Source organism: Papaver somniferum, chromosome 6 (genome assembly GCF_003573695.1).
Source record: "Papaver somniferum cultivar HN1 chromosome 6, ASM357369v1, whole genome shotgun sequence".
NCBI classification, from domain to species: domain Eukaryota; kingdom Viridiplantae; phylum Streptophyta; class Magnoliopsida; order Ranunculales; family Papaveraceae; genus Papaver; species Papaver somniferum.
The window spans coordinates 76,993,462-77,015,929 of record NC_039363.1 but is presented as its reverse complement, the minus strand read 5'-3'; the positions used below and the strand labels follow the sequence as shown (position 1 = coordinate 77,015,929).

Sequence of the window (22,468 nt, the reverse complement as noted above, 5' to 3'; positions counted from 1 at the left end):
TATGTAGTTCACACTAAAAATACATATGGTTTTCGGATCATTATGTAAGGGGAGTGGTTTCCATGTGAGATGGAGTATTGACTAAGGGGAAGTGATACATATCACCATAGTATTATTGTTGAAGTCCTGATATAATTGAACTTTGACACCATGTAATAATACTATGACACTGTATAACAATGATTGAGAACTATGTTTTATCATTGTTATAGATACGGATCTTCAACAACGGTGATGCTGAACTTACAACCTTTGGGATCATTGGAGTACTTGAAAGTGACGAAGATTTAGAGGAATGTTGAAGATTAGGCATGTGGAATAGGAGCTACTAAAGTTTCATTATATATTTTGTATTCCATATGTATTCATAGTTTTGTCACTAAAATTGACAAAGGGGGAGATTGTTAGAGCATTGCTCGGTCGAACTCGCATGCATTGCTATATCAAGCATGTTTGTCAATGTTAGTGATCAAAACTGTAAGTCTTGATTTCTGGTCTACTATAACTAAGTCTCGAACTAGGATATAAAGTGTAGTTGAGCTCAAGAACTCCATGGCGATTCATCATACAAGACAAAAAACTACTCAAGGAACCGGTGGAACTTCATCAACTAAAAGGTATGTGGAGACTTGAACTTATCTATCACTCAAAAGTCTATCTACTCTATCTCCTACTCTTTGAGACAAAAGTTGTTTGCTATATATAGACTTTGATTATACACATTTGGTATTTCGAGACGAGTATATCTCGCCTATCTATATCTCGAAATATGTGTTGGTAAGCTTTTCGCTTCAACCGAGTTTATCTTTACCTAGTGACGAAAGCCATGATATGTTTCAATCACACTGAAAATTGCTTTGACGAGAAATGGTGTAACAACTATATAACGTCTTCTAAGAATGTTTCAATGATTGAAATGAGAGTTTAGATTATATAACCAATGGTGGACATAAACATTGTTGTGGAAACACATTTATGTACAAGTCCTATTCCTTGAACCAAAATTTGCGAACTTTGTTGATCAAGAGAAACGTAATGTGGCGTATCCAAGTCCGCGAACTCAGTCGAACCGGCGGAAGTTTTCGTCCGAGAATTTCTGCTGGAGTTTGTGAACTTAATTCCGCGAACCCAGTCCGCGAACTTGAGTAAGTTATATCTAAATATGATGAACGTAAACTAATACTTATTAAAGACTAAGGAATGCATTATGCAAACCGTGGCTATAAAGTTCATGAACCGATTCAAGTGAATCACATCATCTTTGCTTCAATTGTGTCTTGTGTAGTACATGAGATTTCTTTGCAATTGAAAAATTCTCTCACTAGTTCATTTGAAGTCATTTGAACTAGTTATGGTGAAGAAAAACATGGTTGATATGAAATGCTCATATGACTAACTATTTGGTTAACTATTGTTGAACCAACAAATGCATACGTTTGGGTACGGTTAACAAACCTAGAAACGTGCATTTCAATTGTGTGTAACAAGCTAAGTTTTTATCTAGCGGTTAAAAGATATTAGCTTGAATCTAATCAGGTTTTCATCTAACGGTGAATATTGAATGCTTTGTTACTAAGCTAACATTGATTGCAAACCCTGATTTAAAAGACTATATAAAGGAGACATCTAGTATTGTGCAAAACTAATCCCCACACCTTACGTATGATACTAGTTTGTGCGCTAGAGTCGATCCTCCTTTAACCTTTGGTTTCCTTCTTCTAAACCAGGTTAATGACTTAAAGACTTCATTTGGATTGTGAAGCCAGACCGATACTATTTTTATCGTAGTTGTGTTATCTGGTCTTGCATCATCTATCGTACGAGTACAATCAGATTGATTGACTTGAGATTAATATCTCTGATAGGCAAAATATAAAAAGTAATCACAAACATCTTCGTCTCATTGTTTGTGATTCCGCGACATCTTGTTTCGCTACCATACGATTAAGATTGTCTTGAGGTGATTGATAACTCTAGGATGTTCTTCGGGAATATAAGACCGAATTATCAATTGGTTCCTGTTCACCTTGATTATTATCAAAAGACGGAACAAAATCCTTAGGGTTTATCTGTGTGAGACAGATTGATCCTTTAATAGACTTGTCTGTGTGAGACAGATTTGTTTATTATCAAGTCTTCGACTTTGGGTCGTAACAACTCTTATTTGTTGGTGAGATCAGCTAAGGGAATCAAGTGCGCAGTATCCTGCTGGGATCAGAGGCGTAGGGAGTGCAACTGTACCTTGGATCAGTGGGAGACCGATTGGGGTTCAACTACAATCCAGTCCTAAGTTAGATTGGAGTAGGCTAGTGTCTGTAGCGGCTTAATATAGTGTGTGTTCAATCTGGACTAGGTCCCGGAGTTTTTCTGCATTTGCGGTTTCCTCATTAACAAAATTTCTGGTGTCTGTGTTATTTCTATTTCTGCATTATATTGTTTATCTTTACAATTGAAATAATACAGGTTGTGCGTTTAGATCATCAATTAGAATATCCAACCTTTGGTTGTTGATTTTCATTAATTGATCCTTGGATATTGGTCTTTGGTACCATCCAAGTTGTTCCTTGTATTTGATTAAGACTTGCTGATTTTATTTGCTCGAGTAAATCAAATCAAGAGAGAGTTATAAACTTGTTGATATACTTTTAATTGATTGAGTCGTGTTGATTCTCTTAAAAGTTTATTCGAGTTTGTCCATACAGATTTCTAAGCGAAATATTGGGGTGTATTGTTAGACCCCCACTTTTTCATAGCTATATCACCATCTTATGATAACTTTCGAGATAACATGATTGATAGCTCATTTTATCGTCCTGATGAATCCGATTCGTTACTTTTAAAAGGATCTATAAAGGTTGTTAAAGAACTTGAAAGAGTTAATAAACTTTTTATCTCCGAAAACAAGATTTTATAAACAAGAGTTAATAGCCTCCGGAATAAGACAAATGTGAAAGCCTCGCAATTTGAATACAAATTACTTCCAGAAAGTAGTTTTTGGTGCAAAAATACTTACCCAACAATCCTCGAAATTTGTGTAAGATGATGGAATCTCCCCCGTCGCTTTATTTCTCCAGAAATTATAGATGAAAATTGAGGGGTACCTGCAAAGACACTCCGATGCTTAAGTCAGAGAGAGTTCTAGACAGGTTTTTTTAGAGGAGAAAAGGAATTGTGATTGTGTATCTTTTGAGTTGGATTTCAGCCTCTTTTTATAGGCAGAAAACAAATCTAATTGTTATGATTTGTAGTTATCTCAAATAACCACAAAGATTTACCTTTATCTTACGAGATTTGTAGTTATCTTGAATAACCACTTAGATTTGTACTTATCTTCCCAATATTTGCATATATCCTGGAAGATTCATGTTTATCTTCATCATATTTGTACACATCTTGAAAGATCCATGTCTATCTTGTCAAGATTTGCATTTATCCAAGAAGATCTATATCTATCTTTATAGAGCTGGATATATCTTGAGAGATTTAAATCTATCTTCTCCAGATTCATAATTATCTCAAAAGATCTATATTTATCTCTTTGAGATTTGTATTTATCTTCAATGGTTTCTAAAATAATCCACTGGGCTTCTTTAATAAGTCATTTTTGGTTTCCTTAATAAACCACTGTGTTACCTTGATAACCCAGTCGGGCTTCTTTAATAAGCCATTTTTGGTTTCCTTAATAAACCACTGGGTCACCTTAATAACCCATCCGGGCTTCTTTAATATGTCATTTTTGGTTTCCTTAATAAACCACTGGGTCACCTTGATAACCCAGTCGGGCTTCTTTAATAAGCCATTTTTGGTTTCCTTAATAAACTAATAGGTCACCTTGATAACCCAGTCGGGCTTCTGTAATAAGTCGTTTTTGGTTTCCTTAATAAACCATTGGGTCACCTTGATAACCCAGACGGGATTCTTTAATAAGTCGTTTTAGGTTTCCTTAATAAACCACTGGGTTACCTTGATAACCCAGCCGGGCTTCCTTAAAAAGCCATTTATGGTTCCTTAATAAACCACTGGGTTACCTTGATAACCCAGGCGGGCTTCTTTAAAAAGCCATTTTTGGTTTCCTTAATAAATCACTGGGTTACCTTGATAATCCAGCCGGGATTTTTTTTTAAACCATTTTTAATTTTGAGGCGCATGTGTGCCCCGTACGTACACCATTTTATGATGGTACAAGCATCGTCCCCTCTTAATCCTCAACTTGTTGATGGGTTAAGAAATATGACACCTTCCCTGTATCAGAAAATGAGAAATTCCATTAATAATTAATCCAAAATAGCTTGTAAGCATGTACAGTTGATTACTGCAAGATTGATATTGTTTTAGCATGACAATTCTGCATGCTTGGGACCCAGATATGCAACCTTTAGCTTTGACTGTAGTGGACCCTTGAATCATCCTTTTTCCGTATATGTGACAACTGACATAAGTACATTTTTCATGTTTTCTGGAGCCGTAGTCGCCAAAGGCCCTTGTTGGAGAACACCATTTTTCATTGTGGCAAAATATAGCCTTAGCATGCGTCTGGTAGGCTTATACTCGATACACTTGAATCAAGAGGAAATATTCTATCCATCCTTGCATATATTTGATCACCTATTTTGATAAGCTCAGATCAAGCTCAGATCTTCTTGGCTGGACTTTTCATCTAGTACGCCACTCGTCTTAGTCTTATAACAGCTGCGTTGTGGATACCTTCTCGTCCCACCGTTAGCATCAGGAGCTCCCTTGGCGTTAGTAGGTTCTTGAACCCTAGTCTTCCCCATTACTTGCAGTAATATTAAAAAGGATGTCCCCTTTCGTTCGATTTCTGAAACATGTTGATTTTTCTTGCATGCTAGGCAACACATTAGCCGCCCCTATGATCTGCAGAGTTATTTTCAAATGCCAAAGACGCTCCCTGGTGCAGCGGGAATGGACCTATAATATCCAATATTTACTTGCCAAGTGGCCACGGGCTCATCATCATTCTACACATAAGGCCAGAAGTATCCATAAGATAAAAGCCTATGCGCCAGACTTTTCTGCCTCCAGGATGATTTCCGCAACAGCCTCATGTTGCTCAGCGAGCAGTTTCTTTCCTATTTCTTGAGCCACACAACTCATGCACGGTTTCATTGAATTTTTTTTTTTGTTTATTAGAGTTCAACCTCGATCAGGATATATTTACCCACAATTCTTGATTATTTTTCGGCCTAGCATTCGCCGACTGGATGCCCTTGTACCACGAATGATGAATGTACAACAATCTGTTACAGGTTGACTGTCTCTGACTAGTGGTAACACATTTGCTTTATCCCGCCCATCTTTTGTTCTTGAAATCCTTTTATCACAACACTTTGTTTTGGTCTTTCTCTTTGTTAGATAAACACGTATTTCTTCAATAAATACATGTAAAAAGTATCTTCAGTTCTGACTAGAACTAAAAGTGTGGTTAAGACACGATGTTCCTCCTTTGCGCTCAAAGCGTCAATTCCTTGGGTAGCGAGTAAGCTTTGCTTAAACCTGTCCATCCTTCCTCGTGTTGTTTTGTCCTTCAACAGAGGTCTTAAGATGATTGAACGCATTTAGCTCGTTTCTTAACTGAAGATTGATCACTGCATTTGTAGTTAAAATCCACTAATCTCTCTCTTTCTTGACCTGGCGAATTCTGACAAAAATCATTTGTCATTTGCACAACAAGACAGTGTAAGCAGTGAGTTTGCAATTGCAACTTTGATGTAGGCCGCTGGTTGAGAATAGAACTCGTTTCAACTTGTTTCCGTCATTGAATTTTGATATTTCTCCGATATCCCTTTCTCTGTTGTTCATGATTTGCGACTTAACTGATCCAAGATGGTATAGAATATCATGGATTGGTTGTCTCCAACGAACAGACTGATCCGAGTTGATTAATCCTGATTGGAGTGATTGAATCTGACCCAGAAGTTGACTTGACTTGAGTAAGCTTGTCCGAGAGTAATTTGCTACGGAGTAATAGACTTTTCGAAAATAATTGAACCCAAGCTGCTGGTACAAATTCGTTGCTCCTGAAGCTAGTTGATTAAAAGCTATACTTATTTCGATTCAGAGGTTGCAAAAGCTATATGATCCAAGCGCAGCTGCATTGACGAATTACTTATAGAAGAAAATCGTTGCTGCATCACTCTTCTAATGATGGTGATCTTCATGATTGTAGAAATTTATTCCAATTGGTCGGTTGTGAATGATGATCACAAAACTGCTCCTTGAACGCACGTTGTTATGGCGCATGAAAGTCGTCTTTCTCTGCCCCGGGATTCTCATTTACATCCTTGTGAAGTGCACACCTTTCTGCGAGTAGAGTTCGCACTTGGAGGTGGATGAAGCTGAGTTGTGTGCCTTATGACAGTGCTTTAGACAACCATGTTTTTCATATCTCACTGGTGGCTTGGGTCCATCCCTTTAATCCTGTCATCATGTGGTCTGGGCTTTTATCGCCGTGATGTATCAATTTGGAATTGGGAGGACTTCTACTTCTGCCTCTTGTTGGCACAGTTGTGAAATGTAGCTTCTTTCAATGCTTTTGCGCAATCTGACAACCTGCAGCTTATGATCAGAGCGAGTAAGAGTTGTAAAGAACTAATGGAATTAGCCCTTCCAATTGAATGGTTGTCCATGCCTTAGTCAGATGTGACTTTAATACTACAACAATTTCACTACTAAAAATATTAGTTAATGCCTTTAATCGAGCTGCCATACTAGCATCTTTTTAGTGGAGCATAGCAATATGCATTCACTGGATATAATTAAGTGGGATTCAAAACGATGCTTCGTTGATGACTGAATGTAATTCAGTTCATACATTAAGTAAGGTCTGCAAAAGCTTAGATACTCTCTATAAATTGTTTGAATGATATTTTTCGAATGCGTGATACTTATCTCGTTTCGCCATATGAATATAGACCGCTGCATTTTAGAATCAGAATTCGGTAATTCGAAGCTCTACTCCTCATCTTGGTAGACTTATGATGTCTAGTCATACCTGAGCAGTACCGTCTTGAACTTTTCTTCATGTCGGGCAATGCTGTTTTGGCACAATTATTTGCTGCAACTTAGGTCTAATTCGTGTCCTCCACTCGAATTTTCCGAGAGGAGCCGGTGAACGTACAAATCAAAGTTCACCAGTAATTGATATTCCACGTCACATTCTTTACCAGTCTTGAAACCACATTTACATGGGATCTTTAAATTACTTTACATTGCTTTGAAGTCATAAGCCTTTATTTTGTAAACAGAATGCTGGATGTAAGACCCTCACGCTTTTCATCAAACATTTTACGTTCTTCTTCAGGGAAACTAGAGGCGAGGTTCTCCATGAGACTCTACTTTGATTAGTGAATTCGCATATCTTCCATCACTTGCATTGGTTGAAATTTTTTGACTCGCAACGAGCAGAATGATCTGAGATGATTAATTTATGCTGACTTAGTCGGACTGTTTTTCCCTGATGCACGTAAATTGATCTGTCCGAGTTGGAATCTCCGAGATAGTTACATCCAAACAAACTAGATTGCTACGAGGTTATTGCTCGAGTTAGTACGTAGTAGCTGCATCTTGATCTTGCTTTTTCTTGTTGGTAGATGACGAATGTCGAGTGTTGGCGAGCTTAACTTGACTCCAACATCAAATTGATTCTTCTTGAATTATCACTTCACGAATTGTACTTGAGTTTCTCCGTGAAATCTATCTTAGATGTGACATGGGCACACAGTAAGTATTTTATCTGTCTAGATATTGTATTTGATCTCCAGATGGCTACTCAAAGCATCACTTAGTTCAGTGCTAAAGCGCGATATTATTAACCACGTTCCCCTTAGTCGGTCCCAAAAGATGTTGGTGCAAAAATATTTACCCAACAATCCTCGAAATGTGTGTAAGATGATGGAATCTTCCCCATCGTTTTATTTCTCCAGAAATTGTAGATGAAAATTGAGGGGTACCTGCAAAGACACTCCGATGCTTAAGTCGGAGAAATTTCTAGACAGGTTTTTTAGAGGAGAAAAAGAATTGTGATTGTGTACCTTTTGAGTTGGATTTCAGCCTTTTTTTATAGGCAGAAAACAAATCTAATTGTTATGATTTGTAGTTATCTCTAATAACCCCCAAGATTTACCTTTATCTTATGAGATTTGTAGTTATCTTGATAACCACTTAGATTTGTACTTATCTTCCCAATATTTGCATATATCCCGGAAGATTCCTGTTTATCTTCATCATATTTGTACACATCTTGAAAGATCCATGTCTATCTTGTCAAGATTTGCATTTATCCAAGAAGATCTATATCTATCTTTATAGATTTGGATATATCTTGAGAGTTTTAAATCTATCTTCTCCAGATTCATAATTATCTCAAACGATCTATATTTATCTCTTTGAGATTTGTATTTATCTTCAATGGTTTCTAAAATAATCCACTGGGCCTCTTTAATAAGCCATTTTTGGTTTCCTTAATAACCACTGGGTTACCTTGATAACCCAGTCGGGCTTCTTTAATAAGTCATTTTTGGTTTCCTTAAAAAATCACTGGGTCACCTTGATAACCCAGTCGGGCTTCTTTAATATGTCATTTTTGGTTTCCTTAATAAACCACTGGGTCACCTTGATAACCCAGAGGGGCTTCTTTAATAAGCCACTTTTGGTTTCCTTAATAAATCACTGGGTCACCTTGATAACCCAGTCGGGCTTCTTTAATAAGCCAGTTTTGGTTTCCTTAATAAACTACTGGGTCACCTTGATAAGCCATTTTTGGTTTCCTTAATAAACTACTGGGTCACCTTGATAACCCAGCCGGGCTTCTTTGATAAGCCATTTTTGGTTTCCTTAATAAACCATTGGATCACCTTGATAACCCATACAGGCTTCCTTAAAAAGCCATTTTTTGTTTCCTTAATAAACCACTGGGTCACCTTGATAACCCAGCCGGACTTCTTTAATAAGCCATTTTTGATTTTGAGGCGCATGTGTGCCCCGTACGTACACCATTTTATGATGGTAGAAACAGTAGTACTTCCTTGAATTCTTCTAGTAATACTCCTTGTCATCTTCAAATTTTGATAAAGATCTTAAAAGAAAAGAGAAATTTCGGGTTGCTTTACAGTGAAAGTATATTGAATTTGAAATTCTTCATCAGGATCTCTAAAATTTGAGGGAAAATGATTCTAATACATAGTTTTGAAGATAAAGTGCGTGGTAGTCTTTCTCGAGAAAAGTTGTTTGAAAAAGATCGTGATGCTGCTCTTGAAAAAATCAAATGGTTGGAAAAAGGAAAGTTGTTGAATAATTCCAGTGATAACTCAAAGGCAAGCGTAATATTATTTAAAATTGGAAATTTGATCTTCATTATCATCTAAGAAAACAATCGAAGTCATCTGCAAATTGAAGACGATTAGTAATACTATCATTCTGAGGAACTTTAAATCCTGAAATTTGGTCATCATCAACTTCCCTTTTAGGTATTAGAGAGAGAACTTAAACATTGATAGTAACAGAAAAGGAGATGATGGTATGATCTCTAAATTAATAGCTTCACCCTTTACAAGATATGCACCATTTTGTCCAGCTTCCCATATAATGCCTAAGCCAAATCTAGCAAGTGCGTTGTCATGCAGTTCCAATTAAGATTATCAAAAGTTTTCTCAAAAACAACCTTGTATAAAATTCTAGGAACATCTTGTTGTCATGCGGTTCCAATTAAGATTATCAAAAGTTTTATCAAAATCAACCTTGTATAAAATTCCCGGAACATTATTTCTTCGTTGTTATTTGTCTATGTTTCATTCCAATTTTTGTGGCAAAGGATATAGAGAGATTACGACAAATATTCTTTGGCGGCAAAAGAAATTGAGAGAATTGTGAGAATTTTTATTGGGAATCTTGTAACAGTACTACAAAGAGAGGTTGAGTGGCTTGGTCTAAGGGCCCTTTTCCGAAGTCCTGATGTTCACATAAAAATCTAAGAGTTGTAAGTTTGTCACTTCATTCTAAGTGGATTTGGAGATATGGTTTTGGAAAAAAACAAACAACCAACCAAACGGACCAAAAGCCTCCTCTTCTGCAAGTGGTTAGTCTTTTGGGCTAGCGTATATGGTTATGGCAAATACTAATCTCAGTCTCAAGAATGGTGCTACTGTTCAGTTTTGAATTGGGTGGGCAATAATATCTTGCATCAGTGGAAAATATGGTTTCGGTGGGAAACGCCTGGGACATCCAGTTTCGCAGCAATTTAAATGAAACTGAACTGGAGCTGTTATTCAACTTCTACATCTTATTGACACTCTTAATTTGACTGCTGCAGAAGAAGATGATAGAAGTTGTCAGGTGATTTCTCAGTTGCAAATGCTTATGCAACTTATGCTTCTGATGGATTTTTAAGATTCTCGCATGCCTTTGAAGGTCTCATAGTTAGTTTGGACCCTTCGCTATAAAGGTGCTCCTACTATGGATTTCCTTGCAAGGACTGGCAGAGTTCAGAATCCAAACTGTTTGTGCTGCAATTCAGAGATTGAAACTAATAGGCATTTATTTCTGCATCCCAAAGCTACTGCCCAGGTTTGGGTACAAATATTATTCCACTATCATTCGGTATAAATATTTCATAAGCACCTTAAATGTTATTTGCAGAGGAAAACCAAAATGAGTATAATTCTTGGTTATGAAACAACAGGAACAAAATCTGTAAAAATGTTGGCTTCCAACCAAAAGTCACATTTTCGGAAGAAAAAAAGAATCCATGCAAAAATTGATTAAAACTCCAGTAGGCTAGAATCTCAGTCAATAGTTTTAAAGATAGTGGATCCCCATCATCCTAAATACAGTTGGTATCGCATGGTACTGACAGTCTAATGATTCAAAAAGTGCAAGCGAAGTACCAGAAATAGCTTGGTCTGAAAATATGATCAAGGTAAAAATTAAAAGGCAATTTCCACGTCAGACAATTTGATGTACTCATACGGTAATGAGTGTAAATTACACTAGAATGAAATTAATAAGCCCACAAATGCCATTAATAAAACTCAATTGATACCACAAGTAAGTTTGAAACCATAAAGTCACCTTTAATGCCGATTGGAAGAACGCGGACAAAATTTTGAGTGAGCAAAGCTTGTATGTTGTACTCTGAAGACTGGATGTCTCTTTTTAGCTTTTTAGCTTCAAAAGATATCCAAAACTTCCCAGCCCAAGATTCTCTACAGATTTGCCAGCAGAACCTTTCTTCTGTTTCCAAATTCTAGATGTGAGGTAGGTCATGCAACCGATATATAAGAACTTCACCTAGACCTCTAAGATTGCAGAACAGTTCACACATCAAATCAACTTGCTGAAACTTGGTTATCCTCGTCCTTACCATTCGCTTCAATAGAAATATCGGCATCCTTTTTCTCCTCACCCTCCACCGAATCAGCATTTGAGGCATGGTTCTTCATGACCACAGAAATGTCGGTTTCAGAAGCTCCAGCAAGTTTAAACCTTTCCACAGAGGCATCAAGGTTCTTGTCCCATCCATCTAAACCTAACCTGAACTCAACTTGAGAACGTTCGAAAAGCATATTTCCCCAGAAGAGATGTATCTGAGATCTCATGACAGCCGCTTGTTCTGCAGCTTCATCAGGTGAGACATTGCCCTGATTGTCATTTCCTGTGGCCGCTTCATCTGCAGACGTTCCCTGTTTCTTTCTTCTCTTCAGTAATTCATCTTTCTTGCTAGAACTTGGGTCTTTGAGTTCTTTAGCCCTTTGCTCCTCCAACTTCTCCCACATTTCAGTTGCAGCTTTCATCTTTTCCTCAGCACTATCAAAGAGCTTAATCGTCTCTGTAGGATCCCAATTTTTCAGTTCAATCTTATTTGCAAGAGCAAATGACCAATGCAGCTTCGCAGTTTCAAAATGCTGTTGCCCTAAGGCAAGCAACCCTTCATAAAAGTCCGGTTTGATCCTAAGTGCCTCCTCATATTTCCCCCCAGCCAAAGAATACTTCTCTCTGACCCAATCATAGGCTACTTGAAGCTGGGACTCCATCAATTCTTTTGGTGCAGCCTCATCCAAAGGAATTCGCTTTCTTGCTGCGCACATGTGAACATTTCCCCAATTGAAGAACGCCAGGGCAGCAACTTCCTGAAATTTTGAAGCAGCCATATCAAAGAGAATTTGAGCTTCTTCACTTGTTACGGTCTCCTCGAGAGCCTCAGAACAGAGCTCCATTCCAAGCTCATGAAGATCAATATGAGCATCTGGGTCAATCCCAACATGAGTTCTGAATAGCTGAGCGAACTCAAATAACCAATCATCTATTTCTATCTCCTTCCCTTCATTCTCATCCCCTGCACCAGTCTTCTCCTTTGAATCTTCTCCCTCAGTTTTACTGATCTCAGTATCCACAGTTTCTATTACTGAATCACCTACTGAACCTCCAGAGCCAGTTTCATCACTTTTAACGCCTTCATCCTCCACCGGCTTATCCTCATCTTCATCTAACACAAGTGGCTCCTGTTCCGCACTCACTTCAACAATATGCAACCTTAACAATCCAAAAGAATCACTTTTCTCTGTTCCAGAATCCTTCTGTGTTGTACTATCAGCAATTGATTCCGCCAATCTAAGCTCAGAAGTACCAGTAATGGTCACCAAATCACCATCCTCATCCTTAAACTTGATCAGAATTGACTTTGATGATGGAAACCTCTTGGTTACCACCTCTCTCAACTCCCTAAAACAGCAATTTACCGGCATTTGTGCACGACGAATATCATGATCATAAACAAGCTTCAACAGCCTCCATTGAGTAACAATTGATTTCAAACCCTGCCCACGAGCAACAGGCATCGACAATGATGATGAAAAAGATTTGTCCTTTACATTACCCTTGTCAAGATAAGAAATAGGCTCTTCTAACGAGCCCTTAGCATTCTTCAGAACAGTTTTGGGTTGCTGATTTTTTATCTCTGAACCATCTTCATGAGAATTACCATTATGAGTCTTTTCAGAATTACCATTTGCGGAAGCAATTGTACCTCCTGTCGAAGGCGTGGACTTCTTCGGAACAGGTCGGGCAGGTAAACAAGGACCCAAACCAGCAATTGGAGCTCCACGAACAGCAGAAGCACCAAGAGCAGCAGGCGAAGGACGGCTCTGAAGATCTCGTTCAGCTTCCTGGCGAGGTGCAAGTGCAACCCTTAGCCTCCCAACAATATCCAATGCATCTCGATGGTTAGGGGTATCTGCTAATATAATCTGAATATCTTGCAATGCCATTTCATATTTACCCACACCTTCAAATGCACGAGCTCGACGAAGAAGTGCTCTAACAAACCTAGGTTGAATTTGAAGAGCTAAAGAACACTCTGAAATAACAGTTTCATAATCGACTGGTTTCATTTGCATTAAACAAGCAGCTCTATTACTATGAAAAACTGCTCGATCGGGATGGTTTTTCGGAGTTAAACGAAGAGCCTTATCATACTGTTCAAGAGCAGAAACGTAATCTTTGGATTGAAATTTCTTGTTTCCTTCTTCTTTCAGTTCATGAGCTTTTTTCAACAAGATTGATGAATCTATATTAACACCACCATTAGAAACTGGTGGGTTTGGAGGAATATTAGGCTTTGCAGTAGCAGTAGTGGTAGTAGTATTAGTATTGTTTCCACCACTACCTCCCTTCTTTTTCTTTCCTCCTGATTTCCCCATCAATTTTTGGGGAGGGGATGCTTATGAGTTATGATATTGAATGATTTTATCAAAATGGATTTTCAAGACTTTAAGAGAACAGCAAAAGAAATTGTAGAAAATTTGAGACGCCCACAGAGATGAATTCTGGATAAATAGGAAGCTATATAATGGAAGAAGATAGAGAAATGAAAGAATTACTTACAAAGTTTCAACCTTTTTATGCTGATTGCTGCAGAATTATTTGTTGCTGCGGAAGAATTTTAGGGTTTTGGAGAAGGTTTTGATAAGCTCCCAAAAATGGGGATAGAGAGAGAGGGATGAGGGATTGAGGATGAAGTCCTAAAAATTTTCAGTTCTAGAAACCCTAGATAGAAATAGCAGTATTTTGCAATTTTATTGTGTTTGTCGCGAATATATCTTCCTGTATTTATGCTTTTGACTTCTTATACTCGTAAGATCGGGATAAAATGGATTGACCAACCGTAAGATACTCCCCTAATCCAACTCGTTCATCAGTCGACTATTGTACTTTTGTACTCCCCCGTGACCTCAATATATGATCCTTTTATTTTTATTTTTTTATTTTTTATTATATTATTTTTCTTTTTAATCAAATGGTTACAAGTTAAGTTATCAAACATGTAGTAGACACTAAAACTAGAGGCTTAACCATAAAAGGGGATAATACAAGACAAAATTGGAGGCTTAACTATAAAAGGGGATAATACAAGACAACAAGAGTATGCTAGTATAACAATAACAAAAAAGAAATAAAGGAAAGTGGAGATAAGCGTCAAGACAAGAGATGTTGATATAGAAGTAAACATCCTCACTTGGTCCAGTTCTGACGAAGAAATTTTCAATTCCGCCAACTTTTCATTAGTTTTACTATGACCTTGATTACAGTAAACCACTACTGGAGCCCCTTTCAAGACATGGGTATGTTGACGTTTAATTCTCATAAATGAGCCACGCGTGACATACAAAGGTGCATCACTCTTCCAAAGAACATGATGACTAACAAAGGTAAACCAAGACCAATTCCCTCCAAACAGAAGACTGCCAAAAAACTGATTGGAAAAAAAGAACATAGTGAAAAATTCCCCGATACCCTGCCGAAAAGAAAACTCAAACAGCTGAAACTTTCATCCAAAACACTTATGAAAAAACACAGGCTTCATCTTACTAGTATACTAAACATATGTACTGACAACCCAAGCCCCCGTAGGTGATAACTGGCTTAAAGGTCTGGCAGCAGGATAAGTCCAACATAAGAGTAAACTGAATACTGGCAATTCATCCCAAGAACTCAAAGAAATAAGTTGATTCAGGGAATAAGCTTTAAACATAAGACTCATTTCATACTCCTTAAAGGACGGTGAATTTAGTCCATTCCACACACGAGAGAACCAATAAAAATCTAATTCAATCTGTCGAGAAGCAACCACTTTGATTGATGAGATCTTATAAAAAAAACTTTACAGATGTAGTGAGGATTAAGACTATCCATCTGATTTTGACTTGAGACACCCCAGTTTTCATCATACTGCTCAATTAGCTTATGAACCCCACAAGAATGTATGGAAAGTCTAAATTTCATAGCAATTACTGGAAAGAGAAAATTATCACCCATCATGTTACAAATACTCAAATAATATCCAGAGTACGAAGTCCACATAACAAGCTCACCATCCAAGGTATTAGTACAGCTTGCATTATAAGCTCTAGATGTCAGGGTATTAAAGCACATTCATTCTCGAGAAAACAAATAAGCATCAAGGTTTATCTGTCTATAGGTGGAAGTTTTCCCGATTGCGAAATGTTGATAATCTCTATAACCTACTTTAAAAACACATCCATCCTTAAAGTTCCTCACTAAACATCTACATCTCAAATAGTTCAAGAACCAGGATATGTTACCATCAGTGCTAAGCAAAGTACTCAGAGTACATCCTAGACAATAACGCCCCAAATCAATTTCACCCATTAAGGTAACCACGCAGATGATAATATGCTTCTTATGAAGAGAAAAACTTAAACCCTTCCACTCAGACGAGAACAAATAAAAATCAAGTCTAATTTGTCTGCAAGTCTTGATATCAATTGAAAAAGCGGAGGCTACTACAACCACACCCAATATTTCTCTTAGCAATCTGTATGGACAAACTCCAATATACTTTCTAGAGAATCAACTAGATAGACAGACTCAATCTAGATAAAAAGTATATCAAAGAGTTTATATCTCAATCTCTCGATTCGATATATACTCAAGCAAATAGAAATATGCGAGTCTTTGTCAAATACAAGAGAGATAACTTGGATGGTACCAAAGACCAATATCCAAGTGTCAATCAATTTAAATCAACAACCAAAAGGTCGGATATTCTAATTGATTGAAAAAAGCACAACCTGTGATATTTCAATTATATAACAAAATATAATGCGGAAAAGAAATAACACAGACACCAGAATTTTGTTAACGAGGAAACCGCAAATGAAAAAAACCCCGGGACCTAGTCCAGATTGAACACACACTGTATTAAGCCGCTACAGACACTAGCCTACTCCAAACTAACTTCAGTCTGGACTGTAGTTAAACCCCAATCAATCTCACACTGATCCAAGGTACAGTTATGCTCCTACACCTCAGATCCCAGCAGGATCCTACGTACTTGATTCCCTTAGCTAATCTCACCGACAACTAAGAGTTGCTACGGCCCAAAGTCGAAGACTTTAATAAACAAATATGTATCACACAAAAAAGTCTATGGTAATAGATAAATCCGTCTCCCACGAATATGCCTACGAGTTTTGTTCCGTCTTTTGATAAATCAAGGTGAACAGGAACCAATTGATAACCCGGACTTATATTCCCGAAAAACAGCCTAGTATTATCAATCACCTCACAATAATCTTAATCGACGTAGCGAAAAAAGATATTGCGGAATCACAAACGATGAGACGAAGATGTTTGTGATTACTTTTCTATATTGCCTATCGGAGATATAAATCTCAAGTCAATCGTTACGGTCGTACTCAAAACGATAGAATCAACAAGATTAAATCATACAACTACAAGAAAGTAGTATCGATCTGGCTTCACAATCCAAATGAAGTCTTTAAATCGTTAACCTGGTTTAGAGAAGAAAACCCAAGGTTAAAGGAGAATCGACTCTAGCTTATGCAACTAGTATCACACATAAGGTGTGGGGATTAGGTTTCCCAGTTGCTAGAGTTCTCCCTTATATAGTCTTTCAAATCAGGCTTTTCAATCAATGTTAGCTTGGTAACAAAGCATTCAATATTCACCGTTAGATGAAAACCTGATTAGATTCAAGCTAATATTTCTCAACCGTTAGATCGAAAACTTAGCTTGTTACACACAAATGAAATATCCTATTTTGGGTTTGTGTAACCTTTCCAAACACGAACTTTTGCTGGTTCAACAATAGTTAACCAAATGGTTATTGTTAGAGCATTGCTCGGTCGAACTCGCATGCGTTGCTATCTCAAGCATGTTTGTCAATGTTAGTGATCAAAACTATAAGTCTTGATTTCTAGTCTATTATAGCTAAGTCTCAAACTAGGATAGAAAGTGTAGTTGAGCTCAAGGACTTCATGGAGATTCATCATACAAGTAGAAGAACTACTCAAGGAACCGGTGGAACTTCTCCACAAAAAGGTATGTGAATACTTGAACTTATATATCACTCAAAAGTATATCTACTCTATCTCCTACTCTTTGATACAAGAAGTCGTATGCTATATATATAAACTTTGATTATACACATTTGGTATTTCGAGCCGAGTATACCTCGCCTATCTATATCTCGAACTATGAGTTGGTAAGATTTTCTCTTTAACCAAGTTTATCTTTACCATATGACGAAAGTCATGATATGTTTCAATCATCTTGAAAATTTCTTTGACGAGAAATGGTGTAACAACTATATAACATCCTCTAAGAATGTTTCAATGATTGAAATGAGAGTTTAGATTACATAACTAATGGTGGACATAAGAATTGTTGTGGAAACACATTTATGTATAAGTCTTATTCCTTGAATCAAAGTTTGCGAACTTTGTTGATCAAGAGAACCGGAAGAATGGCGTGAGCCAAGTCCGCGAACTGCCGAAGTTCTCAAACACGAAAATTTCTGCTGGAGTTGACAAACTATTTGCATGAAGCTAAGTCCGCGAACCGGCGAAGTTCTCATAACCGAGAATTTATGCTGGAGTTTGTAAACTCTACCTGGTAACTTAAGTCCGCGAACCTAGCCTGAGAACTTGAAAAGGTTATATATCTGAAGATAATTTCTGAACTTAAACTTAAAAAGACTAAGGAATGCAGTTTGCAAACCGTGGCTATAAAAGTTCAGGAACCGATTCAAGTGAATCAAATCATCTTTGCTTCAATTGTGTCTTGTGTAGTACATGAGATTTCCTTGCAATTGAACAATTCTTTAACTAGTTAATTTGAAATCATTTGAACTAGTTATGGTGAAGAAGAACATAGTTGATATGGAATGCTCATATGGCTAACCATTTGGTTAACTATTGTTGAACCAACAAGTGCATACGTTTGGGTACGGTTAACAAACCTAGAAGTGTGCATTGTCAAGTGTGTGTAACAATCTAATTTTTCGATCTAATGGTTGAAAAATATTAGCTTGAATTTAAATCAGGTTTTCATCTGACGGTGGATATTGATTGCTTTGTTACCAAGGTAACTTAATTGCAAACCCTGATTTGAAAGATTATATAAGGGAGAACTCTAGCAACTGGGAAACCTAATCCCACACCTTATATGTGATACTAGTTGCATAAGCTAGAGTCGATTCTCCTTTAAACTTGGGTTTTCTTCTCTAAATCAGGTTAACAACTTAAATACTTCATTGGGATTGTGAAGCCAGACCGATACTACTTTTATCGTAGTTGTGTGATCTGATCTTGCATCTTCTATCGTACGAGTACAATAAGATTGATTGGCTTGAGATTGATATCTCCGATAGGCAAGATATAAAAAGTACTCACAAACATCTTCGTCTCATTGTTTGTGATTCCAAAATATCTTGTTTCGCAACCATACGATTAAGATTGTTGTGAGGTGATTGATAAACCTAGGCTACTCTTCGGGAATATAAGACCGGATTATCTATTGGTTCATGTTCACCTTGATCATTATCAAAAGACGGAACAAAACCTTTTAGGGTTTATCTGTGGGAGACAGATTGATCCTTTGATACACTTATCTGTGTGAGACAGATTTGTTTATTGTCAAGTCTTCGACTTTGGGTCATAGCAACTCTTAGTTTTGGGTGAGATCAGCTAAGGGAATCAAGTGCGTAGTATCCTGCTGGGATCAGAGGCGTAGGGAGTACAACTGTACCTTGGATCAGTGGGATACTGATTGGGGTTCAACTACAGTCCAGTCCGAAGTTAGCTTGGAGTAGACTAGTGTCTGTAGCGGATTAGTACAGTGTGTGCTAAATCTGGACTAGGTCCCGGGGTTTTTTTGCATTTGCGGTTTCCTCATTAACAAAATTTCTGGTGTCTGTGTTATTTCTATTTCCGCATTATATTTGTTTATATAATTGAAATAATACAGGTTGTGTGTTTGAATCAATCAATTGGAAATCCGACCTTCAGTTGTTTATTGATATTGATTGATCCTTGTATATTGGTCTTTGGTACCATCCAAGTTATTCTTTATATTTGATTAGAACTCGCAGTTCTTGCTTGAGTAAATCAAATCAAGAAGAGAGAGATAAACTCGTTGATATACTTTTAATTGATCGAGTCTTGTTGATTCTCTTAGAAGTATATTCGAGGTTGTCCATACATATTGCTAAGCGAAATATTTGGTGGTGTTGTTAGACCCCCGCTTTTTTAATTGGTATCAGAGCAGGCAAACACGTTTAAGACCTTACAAGTCTGTGTTTGTAGCGATCTGACTCTATGGACAGAGGTGCTATCTCTATTAACGTACCACCAGTCTTCGATGGATCTAATTACTTATGGTGGAAAATTTCTATGCGAGCTTTTCTTCAAGCGCGTGATTTTCAATCATGGGTATATGTTGTTAATGGCTATGATGCTTCCGTTGTGGCAGTTGGAGATGTAAACATTCCAAAGAATATTGGTGAATATAGTCCTGCCGAGATATTTGCTGCAAAGCAAAATTCTGATAGTTTGAATGCCATCATACATGCCATTACCCCAAATCTTCAGCACCATGTGTCAAATTGCACTAGGTCTAAAGATGCTTGGGATATCTTAGAAACCGTATTTGGAGGTAATTCCAGTGAAAAGGAAGCTAGGCTTCAAAACCTTAATTCTGATTGGGAGAACCTTCGTATGGCAGATGAAGATACATTTGATGAGTTTAATCACAGAGTGTCTGAGATTGTTAATGCATCTTTTGCATTGGGCAATACTATTCCTGAAAAGGACATTGTGATGAAAATTCTCAGATCGCTGCCATCTAGATACGAGTCTAAGAAGCATGACATCGTTGAGGGAAATAACCTTGATAATCTTTCTAGAAATACTTTGGTTGGAAAGTTAAAGATCTTTGATCATGAGCATACATCCAAAATCGGAAAGGATGTTGCCTTCAAAGCACAAAAGAACACTAAATTACTTGATAAAAGTAAAAGTGTTTATGTCTCTGACGATGATCAGTCAGAGGGTGATTTTTCGGATGATAATCTTGACAAATCAGTCTCCTTGATCACAAGACAGTTTAGGGATCTTCTATTGAAGAGAAGTAAACGGTTTTCAAGAGACAAACCCAGGTCATCAGATAAACGTCGCAATCGAGTTCCTCCTAAAAACAGGGATGCTGACGAGGCTGATGACGAGGATATGCCAAAGTGCTTTAAGTGTGAAGGTTTTGGTCACTTTGCAAACAAGTGTCCAAATTGTAGAAAATACACTGGGAACAAAGGTCTTGCTGTAACACTTGATGAGATGTCTGAGATCTGTGATTCTGATGAAGATAGGAAATCAAGTGTCGGTCTTCTATGTGAAAACATTGATTTTGATAATTATAGAAATACATATATCAACCTTGATGGTTTCGGTGAAGAAGAGAATCCCATTAAGCTGGAAGAATCAATTGACCCATCCTTTGGAAACTCTGTCTGTAATATTTCAGGATCTACTATGTGTCTAGATGCTTTCACACCGCAGATGCCTGAATACTATCCAAGATTGACGTGCTCATTTTGTTCTCAGAGAGGTCATGAACTATCAAGATGTTACAAGTACATACATCAAGTGAGGCACGCCAACAAACTTCAACGAAGAGCAAATCGATTGGCAAGGAAGCTTAAACTTGCTCAGAAGATTTTATCTTCGTCTAAGAGGTTGGTTTCCAAAGACAAAATGAGGCCATTAGAAAAGAAGGTATGGTCAAATCTCTTTGATATACAGAGGTCAGAGGATTCATCTCAAGAGTAAAATGGTGGACAAATTGTCTTTAACCACAGTATAAATTAATTGTGTTGATTGTTAAATCTTGTCTCATGTGCATATTCAAAAGAGATAAGATTGTGTACCTCTCAGGCTTTAGGAAAAGTTTTTTTTCTTAGGTTTGTTTTTCCTGTCTATCAAATAAAGGGTTATTATCGATAATTTTACTCTTTATAGGGTTAGAATTGGTCGTCCACGAACCTGCTTAAAGGTTGCGAACCCTACATTCTTTTTTCCTCTCTGATATCCTTTATATCTTAAGACTGCTTGTTGAGATTGTGAATTCCACTCACAAAAACCAGTTGTTAACTGTTCTCAGAGCATCATGTCTTTGGATGGAAAAGATGTCAACATGATTGTTAAGCCTTCAATCAAGGAAAAAGAGAAATCTCCAGTAACTCCGTCCTTGAAAAGAAAAAGGAGGAATACAAGAAAGCCAAGGGCTATTCCTTCCAACTCTCAGAAGTTTTCTGATGTTCTTGATGAGTTGTAGTAAGTAAGAAAGGAGATTCGTGAAATAAAGGCTTGCGTTTTAAGATCTTTGGAAATTCAGAAAGCCTTGGTTCGACATCATCAGCCAAGACGGTTTGTTGATATTAACTCCTATCTCCACGAACCTTATGTTCCAATGGCTGTTGACGACAAGGAGTTCGGGAATGATAAAGAATTTCTCAAAGATATTGTTGCCTAGTATGTCTTCGTTTTTGTTTAGTTGGAAGAATAACTAGTGCTTTGAATAGCAATGATTGTGACTACGTATAGCTATTATTCTTTCATCTTCTTATCTTTTTTAGGTTTATTGGGTTAAATTCTAAAAACTTTTTGGAGGATGATGTTTTTGCTAATCTTTATGATTTGTTATATTGCAATTTGTTATGGGATATTGGGGTTTACGACCGTGAACTATGTTCGTCCCATACTTTGTCAAAAGTAAAGTCGTTCGTGATCGGTATTCACGTATTGATAAAAGAATGAATGGACTTTTGACAAATACAAAAGTTAAGCCTATATTGTCAAATATTTGATGGAATATAGGTTAAAATCTTTTATTTTCAAGGATTATGTCTATTAATATCTTTATGCAAATAGTGGAGGAAAATAGAATGTGTTAGAGCATTGCTCGGTCGAACTCGCATGGGTTTCTATCTCAAGCATGTTTGTTAGTGATCAAAACTATGTCTTGAATTCTAGTCTATTATAGCTAAGCATCGGACTAGCATAGAAAGTGTAGTTGAGCTCAATGACTTCATGGAGATTCATCATACAAGTAGAAGAGCTACTCAAGGTACCGGTGGAAC

At 37.2% G+C, this 22,468-nt stretch overlaps 1 protein-coding gene across 1 annotated transcript; it reads right to left on the bottom strand.

Annotated features, from left to right (window-relative positions):
• Positions 1 to 10,907: 10,907 nt before the first annotated feature.
• Positions 10,908 to 14,090, bottom strand: LOC113288050 (protein CLMP1-like). The gene has a single exon (XM_026536991.1). It carries the CDS (start codon positions 13,710 to 13,712, stop codon positions 11,343 to 11,345), a length of 2,370 nt encoding a protein of 789 aa, XP_026392776.1. The 5' UTR covers positions 13,713 to 14,090; the 3' UTR covers positions 10,908 to 11,342.
• Positions 14,091 to 22,468: the final 8,378 nt, after the last annotated feature.

What these genes read in the sequence shown, in the direction of transcription:
- LOC113288050 (XM_026536991.1), bottom strand. Translation starts at nt 13,712, where the DNA reads ATGGGGAAATCAGGAGGAAAGAAAAAGAAGGGAGGTAGTGGTGGAAAC.